This window comes from Procambarus clarkii, chromosome 9 (genome assembly GCF_040958095.1).
Source record: "Procambarus clarkii isolate CNS0578487 chromosome 9, FALCON_Pclarkii_2.0, whole genome shotgun sequence".
In the NCBI taxonomy this organism is placed as follows: Eukaryota; Metazoa; Arthropoda; class Malacostraca; order Decapoda; family Cambaridae; genus Procambarus; species Procambarus clarkii.
In genome coordinates this window covers 33,164,811-33,187,012 of record NC_091158.1, presented here as the reverse complement: position 1 = coordinate 33,187,012, position 22,202 = coordinate 33,164,811, and the positions used below count along the sequence as shown (strand labels likewise).

At 43.3% G+C, this 22,202-nt stretch overlaps 1 protein-coding gene across 1 annotated transcript in view; it reads left to right on the top strand.

Annotated features, from left to right (window-relative positions):
• The window catches only part of LOC123752484 (glutamate receptor ionotropic, delta-1-like), a 61,667-nt gene that overhangs the window by 4,086 nt on the left and 35,379 nt on the right, over positions 1–22,202 (top strand). Inside the window, exons 3-4 of the mRNA XM_045734531.2 lie at positions 18,027–18,149; positions 19,771–19,939. Of these exons, the coding sequence (XP_045590487.2) occupies positions 18,027–18,149; positions 19,771–19,939 (292 nt within the window). The remainder of the gene's footprint in view (positions 1–18,026; positions 18,150–19,770; positions 19,940–22,202) is intronic.

The following is a 22,202-nucleotide window of genomic DNA, read 5'->3' as shown; positions in this document are numbered from 1 at the left end:
ATATATATATATATATATATATATATATATATATATATATATATATATATATATATATATATATATATATATATATATATATATATATATGTCGTACCTAGTAGCCAGAATGCACTTCTCAGCCTACTATGCAAGGCCCGATTTGCCTAATAAGCCAAGTTTTCATGAATTAATTGTTTTTCGACTACCTAACCTACCTAACATAACCTAACCTAACTTTTCCGGCTACCTAACCTAACCTAATGGAACTAAGATGGAAGAGAGCTTCACTGTGGATAATTACAGGAGATTTCCTAGGTTCTGGAGAGGAGTAAGTATTCCCTTTATTTCAGTGTTCATTGCATACACATATTGAATGGCTTGTGGTAAAATTCTGAAGGTTTGTAAGTAAGTAATTATCAAAAGAAGGCCCCAAACCGGGAAGGCTATGAAGCACCATCAAATGTGCTGAATAATCAGAGGGCGCAAAATATCACCAAGGATGCCAATATGAGAACAAAAACGCATAAGGCGAACGATATCAAAAGTATCTGAGTCACCAAGAATTCTATTGAGGGACAGGCGACCGCGAGGGACGGTCGGAAAGCAAGACACACGCTCGTCCTGGAAGTCAGGACATGCACGACCGTAAGAGGGACAATGCAATTAGGACAATAAGGAGCAGGGCGGCGCTCCATCAAGTGACCATGGGTTAAGCGAGTATGGCCAATACGCAAACTCGCCAGAGCTGTTTCCCATCGCCGGTTACGGTGGTAGGAGGACGGCCACGAGGAAACACAACACTTAAGAGTACGTAGTTTGTTACCAGTAAGAGAAGACCAAGAAGCATGCCAACGGGTAAGGATGGAGGAATGGATAACCGGGTAAAAGTCGGAATATGGAATACCTTTGCGAGAGATGGGACAAGAGTGGACAGCTTCCTCGGCGGCAGCATCCGAACGCTCATTTAAAGACACACCAATATGGCTTGGAACCCAACAAAACTCAACCGACTTAAATTTACTGTGAACAAGAAACAGCCAATGCTGGATCTCGACAACGACTGGATGAACTGGATTAAAGGACCCGAGAGCCATGAGGGCACTACTACGAGTCAACAACAGCTACAAAGGAAGACTGACAACGAGAAAGCAGGAGACGAAGAGCATAGAGAATAGCATAAAGCTCCGCTGTAAAGATGCTAGTCTCCGGAAGTAAGCGACACATATAAGTGCGATCAGGAAAGACAACAGAGTAGCCAACACCGTCCGCAGAATTAGACCCATTGGTGAAGACAGAAACGGAGCGGGAGTGAGAAGAAAAGCGCTCAAGGAAATGGCGTTTTAGAACTGTAGGAGGGTTAAAAGCTTGAGTGATGCGGGTCAAGGATGTACAAAACTGCGGAAGGGGGACTCTCCACGGGGGCAAAGAAGGAACAACACGAGGAGAAACATTAGAAACACGAACGGAAAGAGAATTCTGTAAGCGAGATAACCGGACAGAAAGAGGGAGGTGGTGAAGAGGAACAGGAACCGCAGGAGGGGTAAAAGTTAAAGCACGACAGAGGCGAGAGGAAGCATGTTGTAAGGACCACGCAATATAGCCAAGACAGTAGCGATCACGGCGGTCCCGGAGAGACAGGAAGCCAGTGTCAACATACAAGCTAAGGACCGGAGTCGAACGAAAGGCACCAGAACTGAGGCGCAACCCAGTACGGTGCAAAGCATCAAGACGGCGAAGAGTAGAAGGAGAAGCAGATGAGTAAGCAGGGCAACCATAATTGAGCTTAGACAGGACGACAGAGGAATGTAAAGCACAGAGAGTGCGCCTATCCGCTCCCCAAGAAGTATGGGACAAGACCCGAAGGAGGGTAAGGGCCTTAGAGCACTCAACACGGAGGTAAGAGATATGGGGAGACCAAGACAAACGAGTATCAAGGAATAACCCCAAAAGCTTCGCGGAATCTTTGTACTCAAGGGGATGACCATAAAGTGACAAAGAGGGACGAAGAACGACCCGTTTCCGAGTAAAGGACATGGCACAAGTCTTAGAAGTAGAGAACTTGAAGCCATGATCGGTGGCCCAAGACGACACGGCATCAATCGCAAGTTGAAGCTGGCGCTGAAGGAGAGGTGAATCATCACCCTGACAGCAAAGGGTAAGATCATCGACATAGAGAGCGGAGAAGATGCCTGAAGGAAGAGAGGAAAGAAGACCATTGAGGGCAACCAGAAAAAGAGTAGTGCTCAGAACACTACCCCGGGGCACACCTTCGTACTGCTGAAAAGAGGCAGAGAGAGCGGTACCAAGGCGCGCCCGAAAGGAACGACGAGAGAGGAAGCTGCAGAGAAAGAGAGGGAGATGATCACGAAGGCCAAAAGAATGAAGCTGGGATAGAATATGATATCGCCAAGTGGTGTCGTAAGCCTTTTCCAGGTCAAAAAGGACGGCAACAACGGAGGTCCTCGCAGCAAAAGCAGTACGAATATAGACCTCCAAGTTCACTAGGACATCTGTCGTGCTGCGGCACTTGCGGAAACCAAATTGAGAAGGGGAGAGGAGGTGATGGTGTTCCAGGAACCACATCAGACGAACGTTAACCATACGTTCAGAGAGTTTGCAGACACAACTTGTGAGGGCAATAGGGCGAAAGTCCTTAGGGAAAGTACCCAGAGACCCCGGTTTGCGAACAGGGAGGACAACGGCATCGAGCCAGTCCTCAGGGACTGACGACGACTCCCAGATCCGATTATACGGACTCAGTAAATACTGAGACGTGCACGGAGGGAGATGGTGAAGCATCTCATAATGAATAACATCGGAGCCCGCCGCTGTAGAACCGCAGAGGGCCAGGGCAGAACGAAGTTCAGAGAGAGAGAAGGGATCATTATAGGGAAGCCGAAGACGAGTGCAGAAATCTAAAGGACGAGACTCAAGGACAGGTTTACGAAGAAGGAATGATTGGGAAGATGAAGACCAGAGCTAACAGAAGAAAAGTGGGAACCCAGTTCGGAAGCGACCTGCAACGGGTCCGCCACAAGAGTACCATGGAGGTGAAGGACCAGTGAAACATCTGGAACGAACTTACCCGCTATCTTGCGGATACGCTTCCAGATCTGTGGCAGAGGAGTTTCGGACGTAATTGTGGAGACATAAATTGCCCGACATTCACGTTTAGCCGTACGGATGGCCCTACAGGCCACTGCACTTGCTTTCCGAAAGAAAAGAAAAGAATCGGTCGTCTGCCGACGGCGGTGCCTCTTCCAGGCTGCACGCTTACAGCGGACAGCCCGAGCACAGTCCGCATTCCACCAGGGAACGCACTTCCGTGGACCCCGAGAGGAAGAGCGAGGAATAGAGCAGAGGGCAGCGTCGAAGACAGTGTCATGAAAAAGGAGAAGAGCCCGAGGGAGAGGCAGAAGGGAGAGGTCAGAGAGAGCAGCACTGAAGGTAAATAGGTTCCAGTCCGCCTTAGCAAACTGCCACCTAGGGAAAGAGAGGGAAGGGCGAAAAGAGAAAAAGGAAACAAGGATGGGGAAATGATCACTTCCATGGAGGTCATCAAGAACCTACCATGTGAAATCTAAATAAAGAGAAGAAGAGCAGAGAGAAAGATCAAAACAGGAAAGGGTGCGAGACCGAGAGTCCAAATGAGTGGGCTCATCAGAATTCAGAAGAGACAGGGAAGAAGAGAGGATAAACGGCTCAAGAAGGCGACCTCGGGTATTCATCAGAACATCACCCCAAAGAGAATGACGACAATTGAAATCACCCAGTAGGAGCACAGGCTCCGGCAAGGAGTCCAGGAGGTGTTTCAAATCAGGAAGAGAAAGCGGGACACTCGGGGGTAGATAAATGGAGCAAACTGTGTACCATTTCCCCACAAAGATACGAGCAGCAGAACAATGGAGAGGCGAAGGAAAAAGTAAGGGAACATCAGCGCGAATCAAGAGAGCAGAAGAATTAGGAGCCCCAGCAACGGCTGGGGGGGGGGGGGGGGTGGAGAAAGGAATAGCCACGAAAACGACCAGGACGAGCACCAAGCATCGGCTCCTGGAGACAGAAACAAAGGGGCGAAAATCGCGAAATCAGAAGTTGGAGTTTGAGGAAACTGGCGTAATAACCTCGAACGTTCCATTGAAGAATAGACATCGACGAGAAGAGAAAGGACAACAACAGAGAACAAGGAAGAAACAAAGGCGAAAGAGCAACATAGCACGTTAAAGAATATCAGGGTCAGGATCAGGGTCAGCAAAGTCAGGGTTAGGGGTGTTACCACCCTTGAGACTAAATAAGGTTCTTCTCCCCGCAGTGCAATAAAGAAAATAATAAATCGGCCTTGCCAACAACTGTCTAGGGGTAAATATAAATCACTGCATAAAAATGGAGAACAATATATTTATGCTAAGGGGGACAATCATAAAAAACACTTAAAGGTATCAATAATAACAACCAGAAATATTCTTCAGCATGCAAATCATAGAATAACCTCCTTATTGAGACATGAGCACTATCACTAAGACATGGATTAATTAGAGAGATATATACAATATGATCTAACCAGATAATTAACATTTATATGGGCTAAAATAACAGTGACCAAGGACTTAACTTAAAACACATCTTCACTCGACTTCAGCTGCCACGCTTCTGCCCACGCCTTGGACCGCAGGCCAAGCGTCTACCAAAAAATCAACTAACCGTCCACACAAAACATTGTGGAAAATCTAATAATAAAACGCAGCACTAATATTCAAAACATTGTTAAACTAAAGAATAGTAAACACTGGTACAACATTCTATATAATAATACAGAAACCAAATATGGGCATAATTTAAGGTGAAACTATAAACACTCAATTGACAACAATGTTCCCACACTGGCCATATCCCAAATATGGTCAACCGCCCACACGGAGAAACTACATGAGAAATTAACACCAAAAGCCTCACACAATATAATGTAACTCATGCACACTACTGCATGCTATAATATATATATATAACATACAAATCTTATATCATACAACTAGATGCTATATTAAAGAACAAGACAAAGTAATATGAGAATCAAGAGTAATGCAGAATCCTAGTGAGATTCGTAACATCCCTCCCGTCCCCTAAGAAAAAAAATGAAATTAACTGAAGGTTGATTTCATTTTTTTTTGACTGCATGAAATATAACATGTAATATAACATGAAAATAAACATGAAAATGCTTCGACTAAAATTCAAGTGCAAAGCAATGAAATCTCACACAGTAAAAAAATACAAAAATTCATACATCTTATGAATAGAACACTACATATTATGGCACTGCAACAGGAAATCCCCTGGATAAGGCATCAGCAATAACATTTTGCCTCCCAGGAATATGACGAATTACAATATTGAATTCTTGCAGAATCAATGACCATCTAAGTATTCTCTGGTTTTTACACTTCATAGAGTTGATAAATGTCAATGGATTATGGTCTGTATATACTACCACTTGATTTCCTGACAAATATGTCTCAAATTTCTTCACTGCCAGTATTAAACAAAGTGCTTCTTTCTCAACTACAGAGTAATTAATTTGTGTCTTGTCAAACTTACGTGAGAAATAATAAACAGGATGTTCTAACTCTTCTGGTCCTACTTGGAACAAAACAGCACCTGCTCCTAAATCTGAAGCGTCTATGTGAAGAATAAAAGGTTTATCATACTGTGGACTAGCTAGCACAGGTGAAGTAGAGAGAATTCCTTTCAACTTCTGAAAAGAGTTCTGACACTCCTGCGTCCACTTAAATTTTACCTGTTTCTTTAAAAGATTTGTTATGGGTGCAGCAACAATGGAAAAGTTTTTACAATACCTCCTATAATACGCACACATTCCAATAAATCTTTGCACAGACTTCATATTTGTTAGGACTGGGTACTCCACAATTGCCTGAATCTTGTCGTGCAATGGGACTATCCTTCCTTGTCCGACCTCATGTCCTAAATACACTATAGTTCCTTTAGCCCAACTACATTTCTTCATATTGACAGTCAAATTAGCATGTTGTAACACATTAAACAATTTCTTTAAACTGGACATATGATCTACCCAATTCTTACTGAAAATCACAATGTCATCCAAATATGCCCTACAGTCTGGTACATCCTTCAACAAAGAATTCATTAATTTCTGAAAAGTGGCTGGAGCATTCCTTAATCCAAAAGGCATGACATTAAACTCGTAAGCTCCATCAGGAGTGATAAATGCTGTCACTTCCCTTGCAAAATCTGTAAGAGGTATCTGATGATATCCCTTAGATAAGTCTAATTTAGACACAAATTTAGCATGACCTATAGTATCAACACATTCTTCCAATAATGGTAAAGGATAAACATCAACTACAGTTACCTGGTTGAGTTTTCTATAGTCCACTACTAATCTCCACTTATCTTCTGGTTTTGGTACTAATAGACATGGCGAACTCCAGGAACTCTGACTGGGTCTAATGAACCCATGTCGAAGAAGATAATCAACCTCCTCCTGGATGATACGACGTTTCTCGGGTGTCACTCGATAAGGGTGCAGCCGAATTGGAGTCACATTTGTCAGGGTGATATCATGAGTAATGAGAGAAGTCTGAGTGGGGACTTCCCCAAACAAGCTAGAAGACACCTCCAAAAGGTCCTGGAACTCTGCTCTCTCCTCATCCTGCAAATGACTCAACAATTCTTCCCCGGAACTACTGGAATTAAACAAACAAATATTACTATCTTCCTCAGCAACACTCGACTCTTCTGGAATTACCTCCTCAGCAACACAACAAGCCACAACACTAGGCCCACAATAAGCCTTCAACCGGTTTACATGCACACTCATGGTCTGTCGTTTCTGCTTGGGATGGCAAACCTTGTAAGTAACTTCCCCAAGACGTTTCAATACTTGGTACGGTCCTGCAAATTTATTTGACATAGATGTACCCATACGAGGCTTCAAGACCAATACCAAATCTCCTGGCTCAAAAACTCTGAGTTTGGCCTTGAACCTCTGGTCATGTTTCTGCTTCATTACCTGTTGTTGTTCACTTAGATGTCGTAAGGCCAACTCCCTCGTTCTGGACAGCTTGCTCTTGACATCCGTCAGATAACGCTCACTCTGCCTGGCTGTAACATCTAACAATTTTTCATATAACATCTTTAAAGGTCCTCTCACCTGATGTCCGAAAACCAGCTCAAATGGTGAACAGCCTAGTGCACTGTGCAATCCATCTCTAGCCGCAAATAAAACAAATGGCAGATTATCATCCCAATGCCTGGGTGAATCTTCCCCAGTTGCCTTTAACATTTTCTTGAGAGTTTGGTGGAACCGCTCGATTCCCCCCTGACTCTGAGGATGGTAAGGACTGGAAAAATTGTGCGCTATATTATAAGTTTTACAAAATTGTTGAAAAGTGGTGGAACAAAAATTACTCCCATTGTCAGTTTGAATTATACGGGGCATACCAAATAGTGAGAAAAATCGTTCCAACTGCCTTATAATGGTAGATGCTCTAATGTTACGTAAAGCATACGCTTCAGGGAACCTGGTGGTCATACAGAGTATGGTAAACATATACATATTTCCGGATTTGGTACGGGGTAAAGGTCCGACACAATCCAGTACCACATGAGTAAAAGGCTCCTCTGGCACTACAATAGGGTATAATGGTGCTCGTGGCACAGTCTGATTAGGCTTACCTACAGTTTGACACACAACACAATTGTGGCAATATCTGACAACATCTTTTTTAAGTTTTGGCCAATAAAAAAGTTTACAGATCTTATGATACATACTGGTAATGCCTTGATGGCCTCCCATCAGGTCATCATGAGCAGCTTGCAATACCTGCTCCCTATACTCTGTTGGCACAACGAGCTGGGTTTTAGACTCACAATCATCTGATGAGGGAGTTCCTGATGGTCTCCATCTTCTCATCAGACATTGATCCTTGAAATAACAACCCGTACTCTCCTCCAAAGTATCAATGGAGTCGGCTGCTTCTGCATAACACTCAGCAAGACTAGGATCAGTACTCTGTAACTTACGCAAGGTCTGGAACTCTACAACTGGAGCGAGCGGGCAAGGAATTGGTACCTGGGCCACCTCTTCCAGACCATCTGGGTCAGAATAAATTAGGGCTTTGGCACCGGCCTCACTCTCGACATCCATGTGAGCTAAAAATGTATCTTCAAGGTCCACCTCCACCTCCCTGTCTGAAGGGGTCCTGGCCTCGAGAACATCCACCTTGGTAGTAACAGGACTTACCACATTCTGCTTACCCATGGATCTGGTCACAACACAGGCTGGACTACCTCTCCAGTGTCTTCTGTGCTAACATCAGTAAGAACACGGCGAGAAATTAAAGACTGGGAAGCACCAGTGTCCCTTAACAACTGGACTGGTTTCCAGGTTCCACTAGTACATAGTAGGGTTCCCGAATGTAGGTATGGATCAAAATTAGTCATCCACTTGGGCATGACTGGAGCAACATTGGCATTAATGGTTTGCAAACCCCTACTCAAAATTAGACCAGTTGGTCTCAACTCAGGGTGCAAAGCATAACATGAATTTACCACATGACCTCTTCTCCTGCAATGCGTGCAATACCTGCCAGTGGTCGGAACAGCCGAACCCACTGCAGGCTTAATCACTGCATTACTTGAGGGTGACAACCCTGTCGGTTTCTCAGATTTAGGCTTTACAGGAGAAGGGTTAAGGGGAGAAGGTGAAGTAGCTGGTCGAGTATGGAAAACATGGTTTTTATGAGCATAATGATTAGTTCTAGCATTAAAATGGTTAATTGGTGCTCTGAAAGGTACTTTTGTAAGTAGTTCATGTTCATCAGCTAGCTTGGCTAATTTGATAAGATCAGTGGTTTGTTTATTTTCAGCCATAAATAAAGCTAATTTCTCTGGTAGACATCCCACTACTTCCTCAGTTACTATGAGGTCTCTTAAAGTCTCAAACTCAGTAATATTAAGTGCTTTAATCCATCTGTCAAAGTGATTTGATTTTACTCTTACAAAGTCAGAAATAGTCTGGTCATGTGCTCTTTTTAAACTTCTAAATTTTATTCTATGTGCCTCTGGGATCTGCTGGTAAGCATTCAAAATACTCTGCTGAACAAATTTAAAATCGAAAGAATTCTCAGCCGGCAAAGATGCAAATACCTCTTGAGCTTTACCCTTAAATTGTCCTTGTAATATGCTAACCCATTGATCGACAGGCCAGTTCATGCTGACTGCTAGTTTCTTAAAATGCAAGAAAAATATTTCTGGATCTTCTTCATTAAACTTAGGTAATTCTACATGTTTACTGTACTTAGAACTATTTGTACTCTCTGGATTATTACTAGTGTTACCTTGCCCTGCTGCAATTCTCTGCTGTTCTAACCTGTTATTATTTTCAGCCATACTCTGCTGAATTTCTAGTTGTCTAGTCTGCTGCTCTGCTAGTCTTAACTGAGCCTCCAACTCAAGATGTTTTGTCTGGTTCTGCAACTCTAACCTCTGCTTGTCTGCTTCCAACCTAGCCATTTCTAATTTAGTCTCCAACTCCAACTTTAAGATTGCCACCTTGTCACTTGACTCTTCTTCTAACTCTCCCAAACACTCTTCTTCAAGTCTCTCCTCCTCCACCAAGTGTGTGACAATCACTCTTAACACTTGAGCTTTCAACATTTTACTGGGAATAGCTAGGTTCAATTTATCAGCCAGCAATAACAAACCAGACTTCTTTAAGTCTTTAATTTTACCAAAATTTGGCAGATCTACCAGCGCAGCAACCTGATCCTCCATGGTTGGCTCAATAATCACAACTTACACTTGAAACAACACTGAAAATTATGCTTGGCCCCTGGCACAAGCTAAACACTTACCTCAAATCGTGAAGCGTTGAGTTTTCACAGCAGCTCAGATTGAACAGATAATTTCACAGGCTTGATTAGGTGTCACTAGATAATCAGAGTACCTAGGAAGGCAATTGCTATTAATAATTAGCACTGTTAATTGTACAACATTACAGGGAATTAAGGTTTATTCTCCCGGACACAGGCCCTCATTTGTTACCACCCTTGAGACTAAATAAGGTTCTTCTCCCCACAGTGCAATAAAGAAAATAATAAATCGGCCTTGCCAACAACTGTCTAGGGGTAAATATAAATCACTGCATAAAAATGGAGAACAATATATTTATGCTAAGGGGGACAATCATAAAAAACACTTAAAGGTATCAATAATAACAACCAGAAATATTCTTCAGCATGCAAATCATAGAATAACCTCCTTATTGAGACATGAGCACTATCACTAAGACATGGATTAATTAGAGAGATATATACAATATGATCTAACCAGATAATTAACATTTATATGGGCTAAAATAACAGTGACCAAGGACTTAACTTAAAACACATCTTCACTCGACTTCAGCTGCCACGCTTCTGCCCACGCCTTGGACCGCAGGCCAAGCGTCTACCAAATAATCAACTAACCGTCCACACAAAACATTGTGGAAAATCTAATAATAAAACGCAGCACTAATATTCAAAACATTGTTAAACTAAAGAATAGTAAACACTGGTACAACATTCTATATAATAATACAGAAACCAAATATGGGCATAATTTAAGGTGAAACTATAAACACTCAATTGACAACAATGTTCCCACACTGGCCATATCCCAAATATGGTCAACCGCCCACACGGAGAAACTACATGAGAAATTAACACCAAAAGCCTCACACAATATAATGTAACTCATGCACACTACTGCATGCTATAATATATATATATAACATACAAATCTTATATCATACAACTAGATGCTATATTAAAGAACAAGACAATAAAGTAATATGAGAATCAAGAGTAATGCAGAATCCTAGTGAGATTCGTAACAAGGGGGCATGGGTAAACTGAGCAAAGACGGAGGGAAGGAAGCAGGAGAACAGACCAGAGGTGGGCGGGCGGGGTCCGGAGGAGGAAGAGGAGGAGACAACAGAGAGGAGCGGTCAAGGACAGCAGCAGGAAGAGGGGGAGTAGAAAGAGGGGAGCGCACCTCAGCAAGGGCAGCAACCAAGAGGGAAGCAGGGGCCAAAGAAACCTCCATAGCAGGAACAGGGGGCGCAACAACTGAAATGGGAGGGGAAGGAGCAATAGAGCCAGTAGTAGGGGCCGAGGAAGAGGAAGGAGAGGAGTCAGGCTTATGCTTCTGACGTAGAGACCGGTGTCCCAGCAACTACGTACCGGGCAACAGATTCCAGCGTCTCAACAGGAGAAGCTGAACGAGAGCACACACGACGGCCATTAGGAGAGCGATGGACATTCGCCGGCACCGACAGGCGGCGGGGAGAGTCAGTAGATGGAGGAGAAGGATGGGAAGGAGGATCGGAGGGAGACGGGGAAGAAGACACAGGAGACATGACAGACCGGGTAGAAAGAAGGGGAACCCCAGACAGAGGACCAGGAGGGGGACCTTTCGGGACAGAACTCAAAGGAACAGAGGAGGGGGCAGTGGGCATATCAGGATCCAAGGCCCGGAAACGGTTGTGAGTCTGAGGAAGGTGGGAAGGACGAGGAGAGGAAGAGCTCAACACGCGAGCATTAGAGACGTTAGCATGAGGCGGGAGCCGGCGAACCTGGCGCCTCGCCTCGGGAAAAGATAAACGCTCCCGGTGCTTCAAGTTGAGGACGGCTGCCTCAAGCTTGTAATGGATACAGGCACGGGAGAAGATAGGATGAGCCTCACCGCAGTTGAGGCAGCGAGCTTGGGGAGAAGTGCACTCTGACGTGAGTGACCTTCGCTCCCACACAAAGGACAGAGAGAGACAGTCCCAGAGCAGCGGAGGGCACCATGCCCAAACCTCCAGCACTTGTTACAAAGCCAAGGAGAAGGAATATACTCCTGGACAGAGCACCTGGCACCAGTAAGAATGACAGAGGATGGAAGGGTCCTACCCTCAAAGATGATCTTCACAACTCGAAGGGGTTGACGGCGACGACCACGAGGGGGACGAGTAAACGAGTCAACCTGGAGGACAGAAAGGCCTTGGGCATCAAGGATATGCCGAATGTCTTCGTGACAGTCCTGCAGATTTCGAACACCGGTTGCAACATGTGGCGGGAGGAAAATAGTGCCAACACTGGCATTCAACCGAGCGTTCTTTGATTCCTGAACAGGGATCTTGCCAAGGCAGGATAAGGCAGCCAAGCGGGAAGCTGCATCCTGAGAAGGAGCAGCAACGACACGTGTACCGAGACGAGTGGGGTTGAAAGTAACAGACGCATCCACAGAATCAACGAGATGCCGATGGAGGGAGAAATCGTCAGGAGGCGCAGAATCAAGAGGGAGGAGATCAAAGTATTTGGCCCACGAAGCAGGACCAAACAAGGCCTGATACGCATCAGTACAGGAAGGAAACGAGCGAGTGCGGCCGTGGCGCTGACGGCGTTGAGAACCCCCAGAGAGAGAGGGTTCAAAAGGTGCAGTAGTCACAACGAGAGACGTAGCCACACCAGGGGACGAAGTGGTTACCACTGGGGGCTTGAGGCTCGACCCAACCACAGAGGAGGGAGGGGAGCTGGGGGAAGAAGTCAGGACGATCAAAGGAGGAGCAAGGTCGGGTCCCAATGCAGCGGGGGCTACAGAGCCCGGTCTTCCAATACAAGCCGACTCGGGGGCTTGGTTGCCCACCCCACGAGCCTGAGAGGGTACAACAGAAACATTCAACGACATATAGAAGAAGAGAAAGAAATTCATCCACGAATGTACCCCCATACTCACCATGGAGCCACAATTAGAGGCAGGACACCCAACAGGAGGCTATTGCTGATCATGCCGGGGCCCCCCAGGGGAGCGTCGTGAGTATACGCCCCACAAACGCCACCTTAAAAACTGTCAGTCCGTCGAGATCGGGTTCAGGGACGAAAGGGGGATTGACAATAAAAGGTTCCCCTCGCTCGAGACGTCAGGTACTACAGTTCTGCGGGTTCAAGAGTATGCCTCCTCAAACACCCGGGCGTCAAAATAGAAGACGTCCAAAGGAATAACCAAAACAAGCATAAGGTCGGCAGGAAACGACAAGCAGATAGGAGAAGAGGGGGGAGAAAAACGAAACAAAAGGAAAATGAAAAGCGATCCGGCACAATTAGAGAAGACAGCAGCAGGAGTGCAAGGCCACAAAAGGACAGAGGACTGTCCCACGGAGCATCACACTCCCGCAGCCGTCTACTAAGCCCCCTCACGGCGCAAACGGGCCGGATGGGGAGGGGGATTCTGAAGGTTTGGTTTTACCAAGATTAATTGCCGTGTTGAATTAATCACATGTTGAAATTGAAGATGAAATTTCTCCTCTCATTTTTTTCTTTGAATCGATTTTGTCAATAATATCTGTGCTTTGTTTATTGTAATTACCTAATAATCTTCCTATGGCATCATTCATTCACCCTCCTTTTGCATTCTAAAATGCAGGCCAAGCTACTAGAATTGAGATTATACCAGGTTAACAAGTCTTTGGGGTGTAATGAATTGTTTAAAGGCCCAATGTATGTCCAACAACTATTAAATATTTACGAGCGACAAATATTTACAAGAGAGTTCAAGTAAGGTAAGTAAATATTAGGTGAAGGTATTTCCAGATGTGGCGTGGGGATTAGAGTTTGAAGGTTAGGTGGATTTTCCTTTAGTGCAAATTGCAAATGAAATTAGCAATTTGTAAAGAACCTGGCAGTAGAGACATGATATTTTTTAATGCCAACGGCATGCGACATAAATAAAATAAAATAAAATAAAAGCTACCAAAGTACCCCACAAAACAGAACACAGAACAAAACACAGCACAAGTACATGGGAACAGAGATTTTTTTTTACACAGAAACATATGAAAGGGAACACTAACACCAAACACAGAGGCACAAAGTATAATGTCAAAAACAGTAATATTTCGTTAGTCAGAGGAATCAGTGGCAGTCACCTGGACCATAGAAATGTTCATTATAAGTATAGCAAGGATACAGAACGACGATATTTATTCTGGATACTCACTATACGGATAGCGCAACACGTAAGCGTCCCACACAGCCCACACTTCGTCCGTCCGGGGTACACCGTAACGTGAACGATTCATAATGTCCGAATCTCCACCCCCAGCGAAGGCAATATGGGAACCGGGTCCACAACCTCCCATCTAAGGCATATAGCATCCAGGGACACAAAGGCGCCCAGGGAAGACACAGTAATATAAAGACTGTCAAGCAGTATCCTCCCCCGTGATAACAGCTTGACGATTCAATGACAATTGATATTAAACCTCAGAATACTGAAAAGAATTACTGTATAGAAAATACGGGCTATTCATGCCCAAGCCACCTCTTGGGTGGCTTAATCTTTATCAATCAATCAATCAATCATCAAGCATGGGAGATATCTCCTGTCACGCAGGGTGCAGTAGCACCTCCACAGATCTCCAGTATCAGTTCTTGATACTGGCAATGGCTCAAAAGGGCCACCACTTACGGGCTATTCATGCCCGTGCCACCTTTTGGTTGCCTTTATCTTCATCAATCAACCATACACAGTAACAGGTGAAACGGCCTTCACACAACCAACTACCGCCATCAAGGGAACACCCACTGCACCGTCAGCCCTCACCGGCGCCACCACAGGATCTGCCATAGCCCCCACACGGCCTGCTGGAGCTACAAGCACCTCAACATCAGCATGCTCACCACCCACATCAGAATTCACAGAAGACTGCACATCGGCCCAGGGCAAACCACGAGGAGGAGACACAGTCCGAGCTCGCCTCGAATGCTTGGAGACAGATCGCTGGTCGTCAGAACTATCACACCCATCACGAGGCACCGCAACAGAACCCCCATTGGTATGCGCAACACCACACATAGCACGATCCTGCAGTACTGCAGCTTTGACAAGTGGGGGCATCAGACCACACACGACAGAAGACTGCACCTCATGCGCATCCACATCAACACGCATGGAAGATACCTTATCTGGAGACGAGGCAGTCAGGGGCGCCAGAGGCGGAGAAGCCGGCGACGGGGGACGGGCTGCACTGTCCACTACCACGACCCCCACATTCCCAACCAGGGAGGCCCGCAGTAACCAGCACCGCAACGACGGAAGACCCAGCAGCATCACTCTGCACAGGCACAGCATCCTTGGGCACACACACTCGCCATCACACCCAGAAGGGTCAAGCACCTCCAGAGGGGGGGGAAAAGACCTGCTCCCGAAAGAGATTCACCTGGTCCATGCTTCCTGTACAGTACCCCACAGCCAGGTGCCCCGCCAAACCGCAATGGAAGCAGGTACGCTGCTGCCGAGCGTAGAACACCCCGATGTAATACCCCCATCAGCTTGGCTGCGGAAGGAATATCAGCCTTCAGCCACATGGTCCGCATGCGGATCCCATTCTGGACACCCTTCACCGGCCGGACGAGAGAGCGTTCATCTTGATGGACAACACCCAACCAAACTGTCCAAAATAGCGCCGCTACAGCACCTCGAGAAACTCGAAGGGGGCTAAATGAATGCGTGGTAACGTGGACGTGCCAGTGCGCTCTGAAACAACTACAGAACCCGCATCGGCAGGAAGGAGCATCCATCATAGCGCTCGATAAAATCCCTGTAGATAACCGGGGAACACAGCTTAACAACTGCACGGTGACTTAAAATGAGATGGACATTTTCTACGTCCTCCAAGGCAATCGTCAACACGTCAAACGAGGCTACATCCACGAACTGGAAGTCCATATTCCTGGAAAATTCAAATCCAAACGTCAATAAACGCAGCACCGGGGAGAGAGACACCCCCCATCACACAGGTAAACGCAGACTCAAGTCCCCGCGAACAACACCACCAAACGACTGCACACCAGCCTGCGTCAGCAAATACTGGAGAGCACAGCCGAAGTCAACCCCATCTGGCAGGCAAAACCCGAATTTTCCAAGACGTGAGTACTGGAGGCGGTTACAGCATGATCGAACTGTAAACAGATCTCTTTCGATAATAAATACAGCCCAAAATCTTCAAGTAGGGGGGGGGGACAAGCAAAACACTTAAATTCTAGAGAATAAACATATGTGTCCTGAGTGATGGGGTGGTCGACCTTAATGATCTCCAGGTTGTTTCTTGATGACCACCGCCCACAAACCCTGCCCATATACTCTAAGAGATTTATCATGAAGGCGTAAATAGAATGGTTAAGAGAGTAATTTCCATAACATTTTAGATTGTATGTTTTGTTTATCATCATCGAACCAATTAGCACAAATCCCTGGAGGACTCTAAAACTCGCTATAAAATGTAGCTGCGTCGATTATTTTATGCATACATTGTTCTCTCGATTCATTATTACATGCAGGCCCCAAAGATAATTAAAAAGTGGAAAAAGATGGTTTATTAATCAGGTCCAAATTGATTCCTCTGGCCACGTTACTACCACACTTGCGTTACATTTACATAACATTGTCGTGGAGAGTGTGATTTCCTGAATTGAAATCCCAGATAAATATCTGCGAATTCAATAGTCTTTTGCCCTTATGTTTTTGAAACAATTATCACTCTCTACTTGTGACTAATATATTTACACTTCTACGCCGGTTCTTATAATCACTCCAGGGCTAGCTGTGACCTCTTCTCAAAACAGTTAAGGTTCATGAATGACCTAATACGTCAATTAGCATTATAATGAGAAACGAGCCTACTATGCTATGGAAAATAAGTAATTTATTGTTAACTTATGGAGGGAAACATTGAAATAGGTTAATGAAACAAATAATAATAAAAATAAAAGAAAATGAAAGCGGTCTGTCTGATTGTATGATAATGTTCAAGACTGTAATGTTCGTACTGAACATTACAGTCTTGCTCAAGACTGAACAGTAGATGAAGGATGATGCCTTAAGGATATATATAAAGTTAAACAATAACAGCAGACAAGTTTAATATAATGACTGGATTTATTAATAATCATGGGGCAAGAGATATTTCTGTTCACCTAGCAGTAAGTGGGTACTTAGGAGTTAGTCAGCTTGCTGTGGTGTTGCATCCTGGGAGGGGTAAGTAATTTGACCTGAGGGGTGTGGGGGGGGGGAGAACTCCGATATAAGCCTAAAGTGCATGAATACACTCTTGCTTCCTGTCTCCTGACACAATGAATTATCATTATTAAAATGATAAGTCGTTTATAAGATAATCAGTTGCTGGATAAGTACTGTAGATATTGCAGCCTGGGTTAAAGATGCAACTTATTGCTCAGAATCTCATGAATCACCACAGAGTTATCTCGTTGTTGTAGTAAAATATACTTTACTAAGTTATGGAGTTCTGTGGAGCAAGAGCAAAAATTACTGTAAAGGTATCAATGACACTATGTTAGTTCCGAGACTACCATGTCTAATGGAAAAGAAAACTTATTTCCACAGGAAGTGACTAAAAGTAATATTGGGACATTGCTAATATGGACTCCAGGTGAATGTTTTAGCTCACCCTCAGCCAGACACGAACGCTTGAACAAAGTCATACACGACTATGACCAGAAACCGAGAATTATTTGGAATAATTTATTGCCAGTGTTATTTCTATTGTTTCAAGGGATATAACTATTGAATTTGGATATTTAGTTACGTTTGTGTTGATGAAGCAAATTGCTCTAGAGTGTAATTGGGTAATGGGTATGAACATGCTGACCCTTCAGTTTTCAAGAGAGAACTTGACAAACACCTCCAAAGGATACCTGATCAACCAGGCTGTGACTCATATATCAAGTTGCGAGCAGCTGCGTCCAACAGCCTGGTTGACCAGTCCGCAACGCGGAGGTCTGGTCGCCGATCGGACTTCGGGGTCGTTAAGCCCCGAAATCATCTCAAGGTAACCAAGGTATGAATTTTCAGATTGACTCATCAAAAGTCCATGGTGTCTTAGCTTCAGAAAAATATATATCCTTGACTCAATTCCCAGCAATTTTTCACGGTGTAATTCAGTTTGATTTGTCACGACCCGGCAGCTTCGGGTGGCGTGAGGGTGTACAGGCGGTGTCTGTACTGCAACAACGGGGAAGCTGACGCCCAACTCGTCCACAACATGAACATCAACTCACCCGACCTTCCCTGGGACGACCTCTTCCACGGTAAGTTCTCAATACCAGAATCTATATGAAGCTCTCTAGCAGCATTTGACTTCTCAGCTTCATGAATATTTAAGGATGAACATTCTCCAGACTGACCTTCATAGAACCTGTAATAAAAAATATTACGTAAATGCATCTTAAAATGTACTTTCTGAACTAACAGTTACATTTCTAATAATAAATAATTTAAAGGTGAAAGAAAGACCCAATATATATGTATTAAAAAGCACATTTTTGGGTGTAACCTACAGCCTTTCTCAATGTACTGTATACAATGCCTGTGAGAGAGGTTGTAGGTTACATGCGAAAATTTGTGTTTTTTAAAACACACACAAATTTGTTCTTTCCTTCATCTTTATTCAAGCATTACGGGACTGTAGCAAGTTTATTAATAAATTATTTATTATACTAAACACTCATAATATCATTAATATTCCAGTACAGTACAAGCTGTTTTTACAATTACTTAGGTATTAATATTGAAAAATTAAATAATGCGTTAAAATTGCATTTCTAAATTAAAAACCTAATTAAATTTTGCAGTCTTGATACATATAATTTATACATAATATTTCACAAAATTATTTAATCCCCAATAACGATACATGTGAATTATTGTTCATATAATTAACATTCAAATAATTTCCGTTATTTGTGCTCAGTTGAACAAATCACTGATGTTCGTGATAAAATAATAAATACTCCTGAATACGAGGATAATTATTTCTCCAAATAGTTCTGAATTATTTGGATAAATAATGCAGATTAATTTTAGTTAATTAAGATCCATTATAATATATCAGCCACTCCTCCAAAAAATGGGGTGGTAAATGTAAGAAGACAAGTAAGTACAATTATGTACTATTCATAGCAGTTAGGAATTGTACTTATTTTCACTTAGTATTAAATCGTACTGTCAAATATATTGTGAATATTTGAGTTTACCTGAAAAACTAAATAGAAAACCACCACCTCACCTAACCGTCTTGACGGTCAAGCAGATTAAGGCGTCCTGTAGATACCAGTTGCGTTGCTCTTGGCAGTATGGGTTCGAGTCACTTCTGGGGTGTGAGTTTTCAGTCATATATATATACATATATATATATATATATATATATATATATATATATATATATATATATATATATATATATATATATATGTCGTACCTAGTTGCCAGAACGCACTTCTCAGCCTACTACGCAAGGCCCGATTTGCCTAATAAGCCAAGTTTTCATAAATTAATGTTTTTTCGACTACCTAACCTAACCTAACCAAACTTTTTCGGCTACCTAACCGAACCTAACCTACAAAGATAGGTTAGGTTAGGTTAGGTAGGGTTGGTTAGGTTCTGTCATATATCTACGTTAATTTTAACTCCAATAAAAAAAAAATTGACCTCATATATAATGAAATGGGTAGCTTTATCATTTCGTAAGAAAAAAAATAGAGAAAATTTATTAATTCAGGAAAACCTGGCTTATTAGGCAAATCGGGCCTTGCATAGTAGGCTGAGAAGTGCGTTCTGGCTACTAGGTACGACATATATATATATATATATATATATATATTTATACATTTTAAATATACATCATCAACACAATAAAACCGTCCCCGACAGAAAGCTTACAAGATCTCATGGGCAACAAGATGAGAATAGCCACACCAACACAATACTTCCCATACGTGGACTACCAGCGGGTGAACGAGGCCCCAGGCACAACCGTCCTGTTGAGAGACTCCATTGATGCCCGGCTCATCCACACTTTCGCTGCCACGCTCAACTTCACGTAATATAATTGTGTTAAATTTTAGGCAATACATAATTATCTCACCTTTTTGTGTAAGCACATATACGCAAACTGGTATTTGTTTGCAGCTTAAATATGAATTTTGAGCGTCTGAAAACTAACAGTCATCTGTACAATGTACACCCATTCTCCTCCTTTTATCCTTCAACCACTATCAACCTTACCTTCTCGAAGTCCTCACCTGACTTCCATCACTTCATACCACTCCCTCTGTTGAGCTACCATTCATTACTGCTCTCACTTCACCACTGTCACTTTTTCCCAATGGCATTTGTTCTCCATTTTCTCCCACATCCTATTTCCACCCCCTTCCTTTAACTGCATATGCATTTCCCTGAGCTCAGCTGTACGCTGCTCCATTGTTGGGAATTACTGAACAAGATGATGAAATAACACTGAAATGTATGATTATTTCGATCATCAGTGTCGAGGAATATTTAAATAAAGGAAACGACTAGAGACATTAACTCCGAAGTAATACGGAGAATCTCAGACAGCAACTCACTGCTAATCAACTAAGACTTAAATCCACCTTGGAGCACAAGAAATGTCTCATGTAATAATTTACGTCTCACCCTAATCAAATCAAATTTACCTAAACAATTTCGTGGCTTCTTCAAAATACGGAGAAGCATTTGAGAACATGCTCCTAAAAGCTGAAAATATAGTGGAGAAAGTTCAGCTAATACAAGAGTGTGGAGGAAGTGAAGAGGTAGACCAAACGGCAGCACAAGTGCTAGACGCTCATTCAGAAGCTTTACAAAAATATTATTCAAAGAGAGTCGAGTGTAATAGTTACACTACCACACTCGCCCACGAACAGGGGTAGAGACTGAGACACTGGAACGTCATGATCAGAGAGAAAATCCGTAGAAGTCGGGATGAGCGTTCGAACCTTCATCAGGAAGGTTCAGTAGAAAAGTCTTCAGGTTGCAATCCTTATACCATGTCACGGTGTAGTCGCTAGAGCCTGTGCGTGGGAACTACCACCGCATTGGTTCGTGCCCTCATCACGGCTCCTACGGATTTTCTCATTGATGCAGTCACGTTAGTACCCTCTGCATCATGATCATATTATAAATACCTACCGTCTGTGGCCTTCAGCTCAACGTTATAAACGGAAACTTCAAAATATTTATATAAAATATAAAATAGTGCCGATATTCATGAAAGATGTCAGGCAAATAGTCCTAAAGAACAGGCCGATTTCGCTATCATATATTTTATTCTGAGGAAAGAAGTGGAAAAATGCTCAAGAAACGAACGGCAGAGCATTTGGTAGTACAAAACTGGTATGAAGAGGCAACATGAAATTAGAGACGGCAAGTCGTGCCTTGCATGATGATAAAGTGAGAGGCACTCTCACTTTGTCGTGCCTTTCACAAGTTGATAATATTAATGTTATCAACTTGTGACACACGACTGACAACAGGTGTACTACACGTTCCTAATCTTAAAATTCCTTAATACTGTGCTTCAGAAAGGCTCGAGTCTAAGTTGGAGAAATATGTGTGGCAGATGTATCATTGGGTAAATGTATCATGGGGTGGATGATATAACTTCTATAAGATACCTGCCGGGTATGGAATCCTGACCAACAAGAAAAGTTTCAGAGTCATAATAACAGAATATAAGGAGATAACAGAACTGGTTCTTACGTCTTGATCCTCAGAACCTGCTTGCTGTTCATGATATATAATTATGAGCAACCCATGTATAGCAAATTAATCAATGACGGTGAGTTTGTTTACTGTTGATTCTTTCTCATACTGCAGGCGATGAGTCACAATAACGTGGCTAAAGTATGTTGACCAGACCACGCTAGAAGGTGAAGGGACGACAACGTTTCGGTCCGTCCTGGACCATTCTTAAGTTCTCATACGGGTCTCCGAATGCATAAGAGAACTCACGAGTTCGCCAGAACAAGTGCTCTTAAAGAGGAAATTTATTACCATCTTCGCATGCCTTTGAGCAGCTTGAGGGTAGTAATAAACAAGGAACTGTGACAAAACCTAGTAGACTTTAGGCACAGTGAAATTCTTACAATTACTCCGTATATCATCACTGTCTTATGCAGGAAGAACCACACATTTATGGATCTTCCAATAATGTTATTACTCTTCTAGAGTTACTTTTGCTAGACTTAGGCTTGGCAACAAGAACGTTTAAGAGTTTGCACCAACTGCTGACGGAGACTTGTCTAAATGTATTCTCTCTGCATAACTGTTCACATACTTTGCCT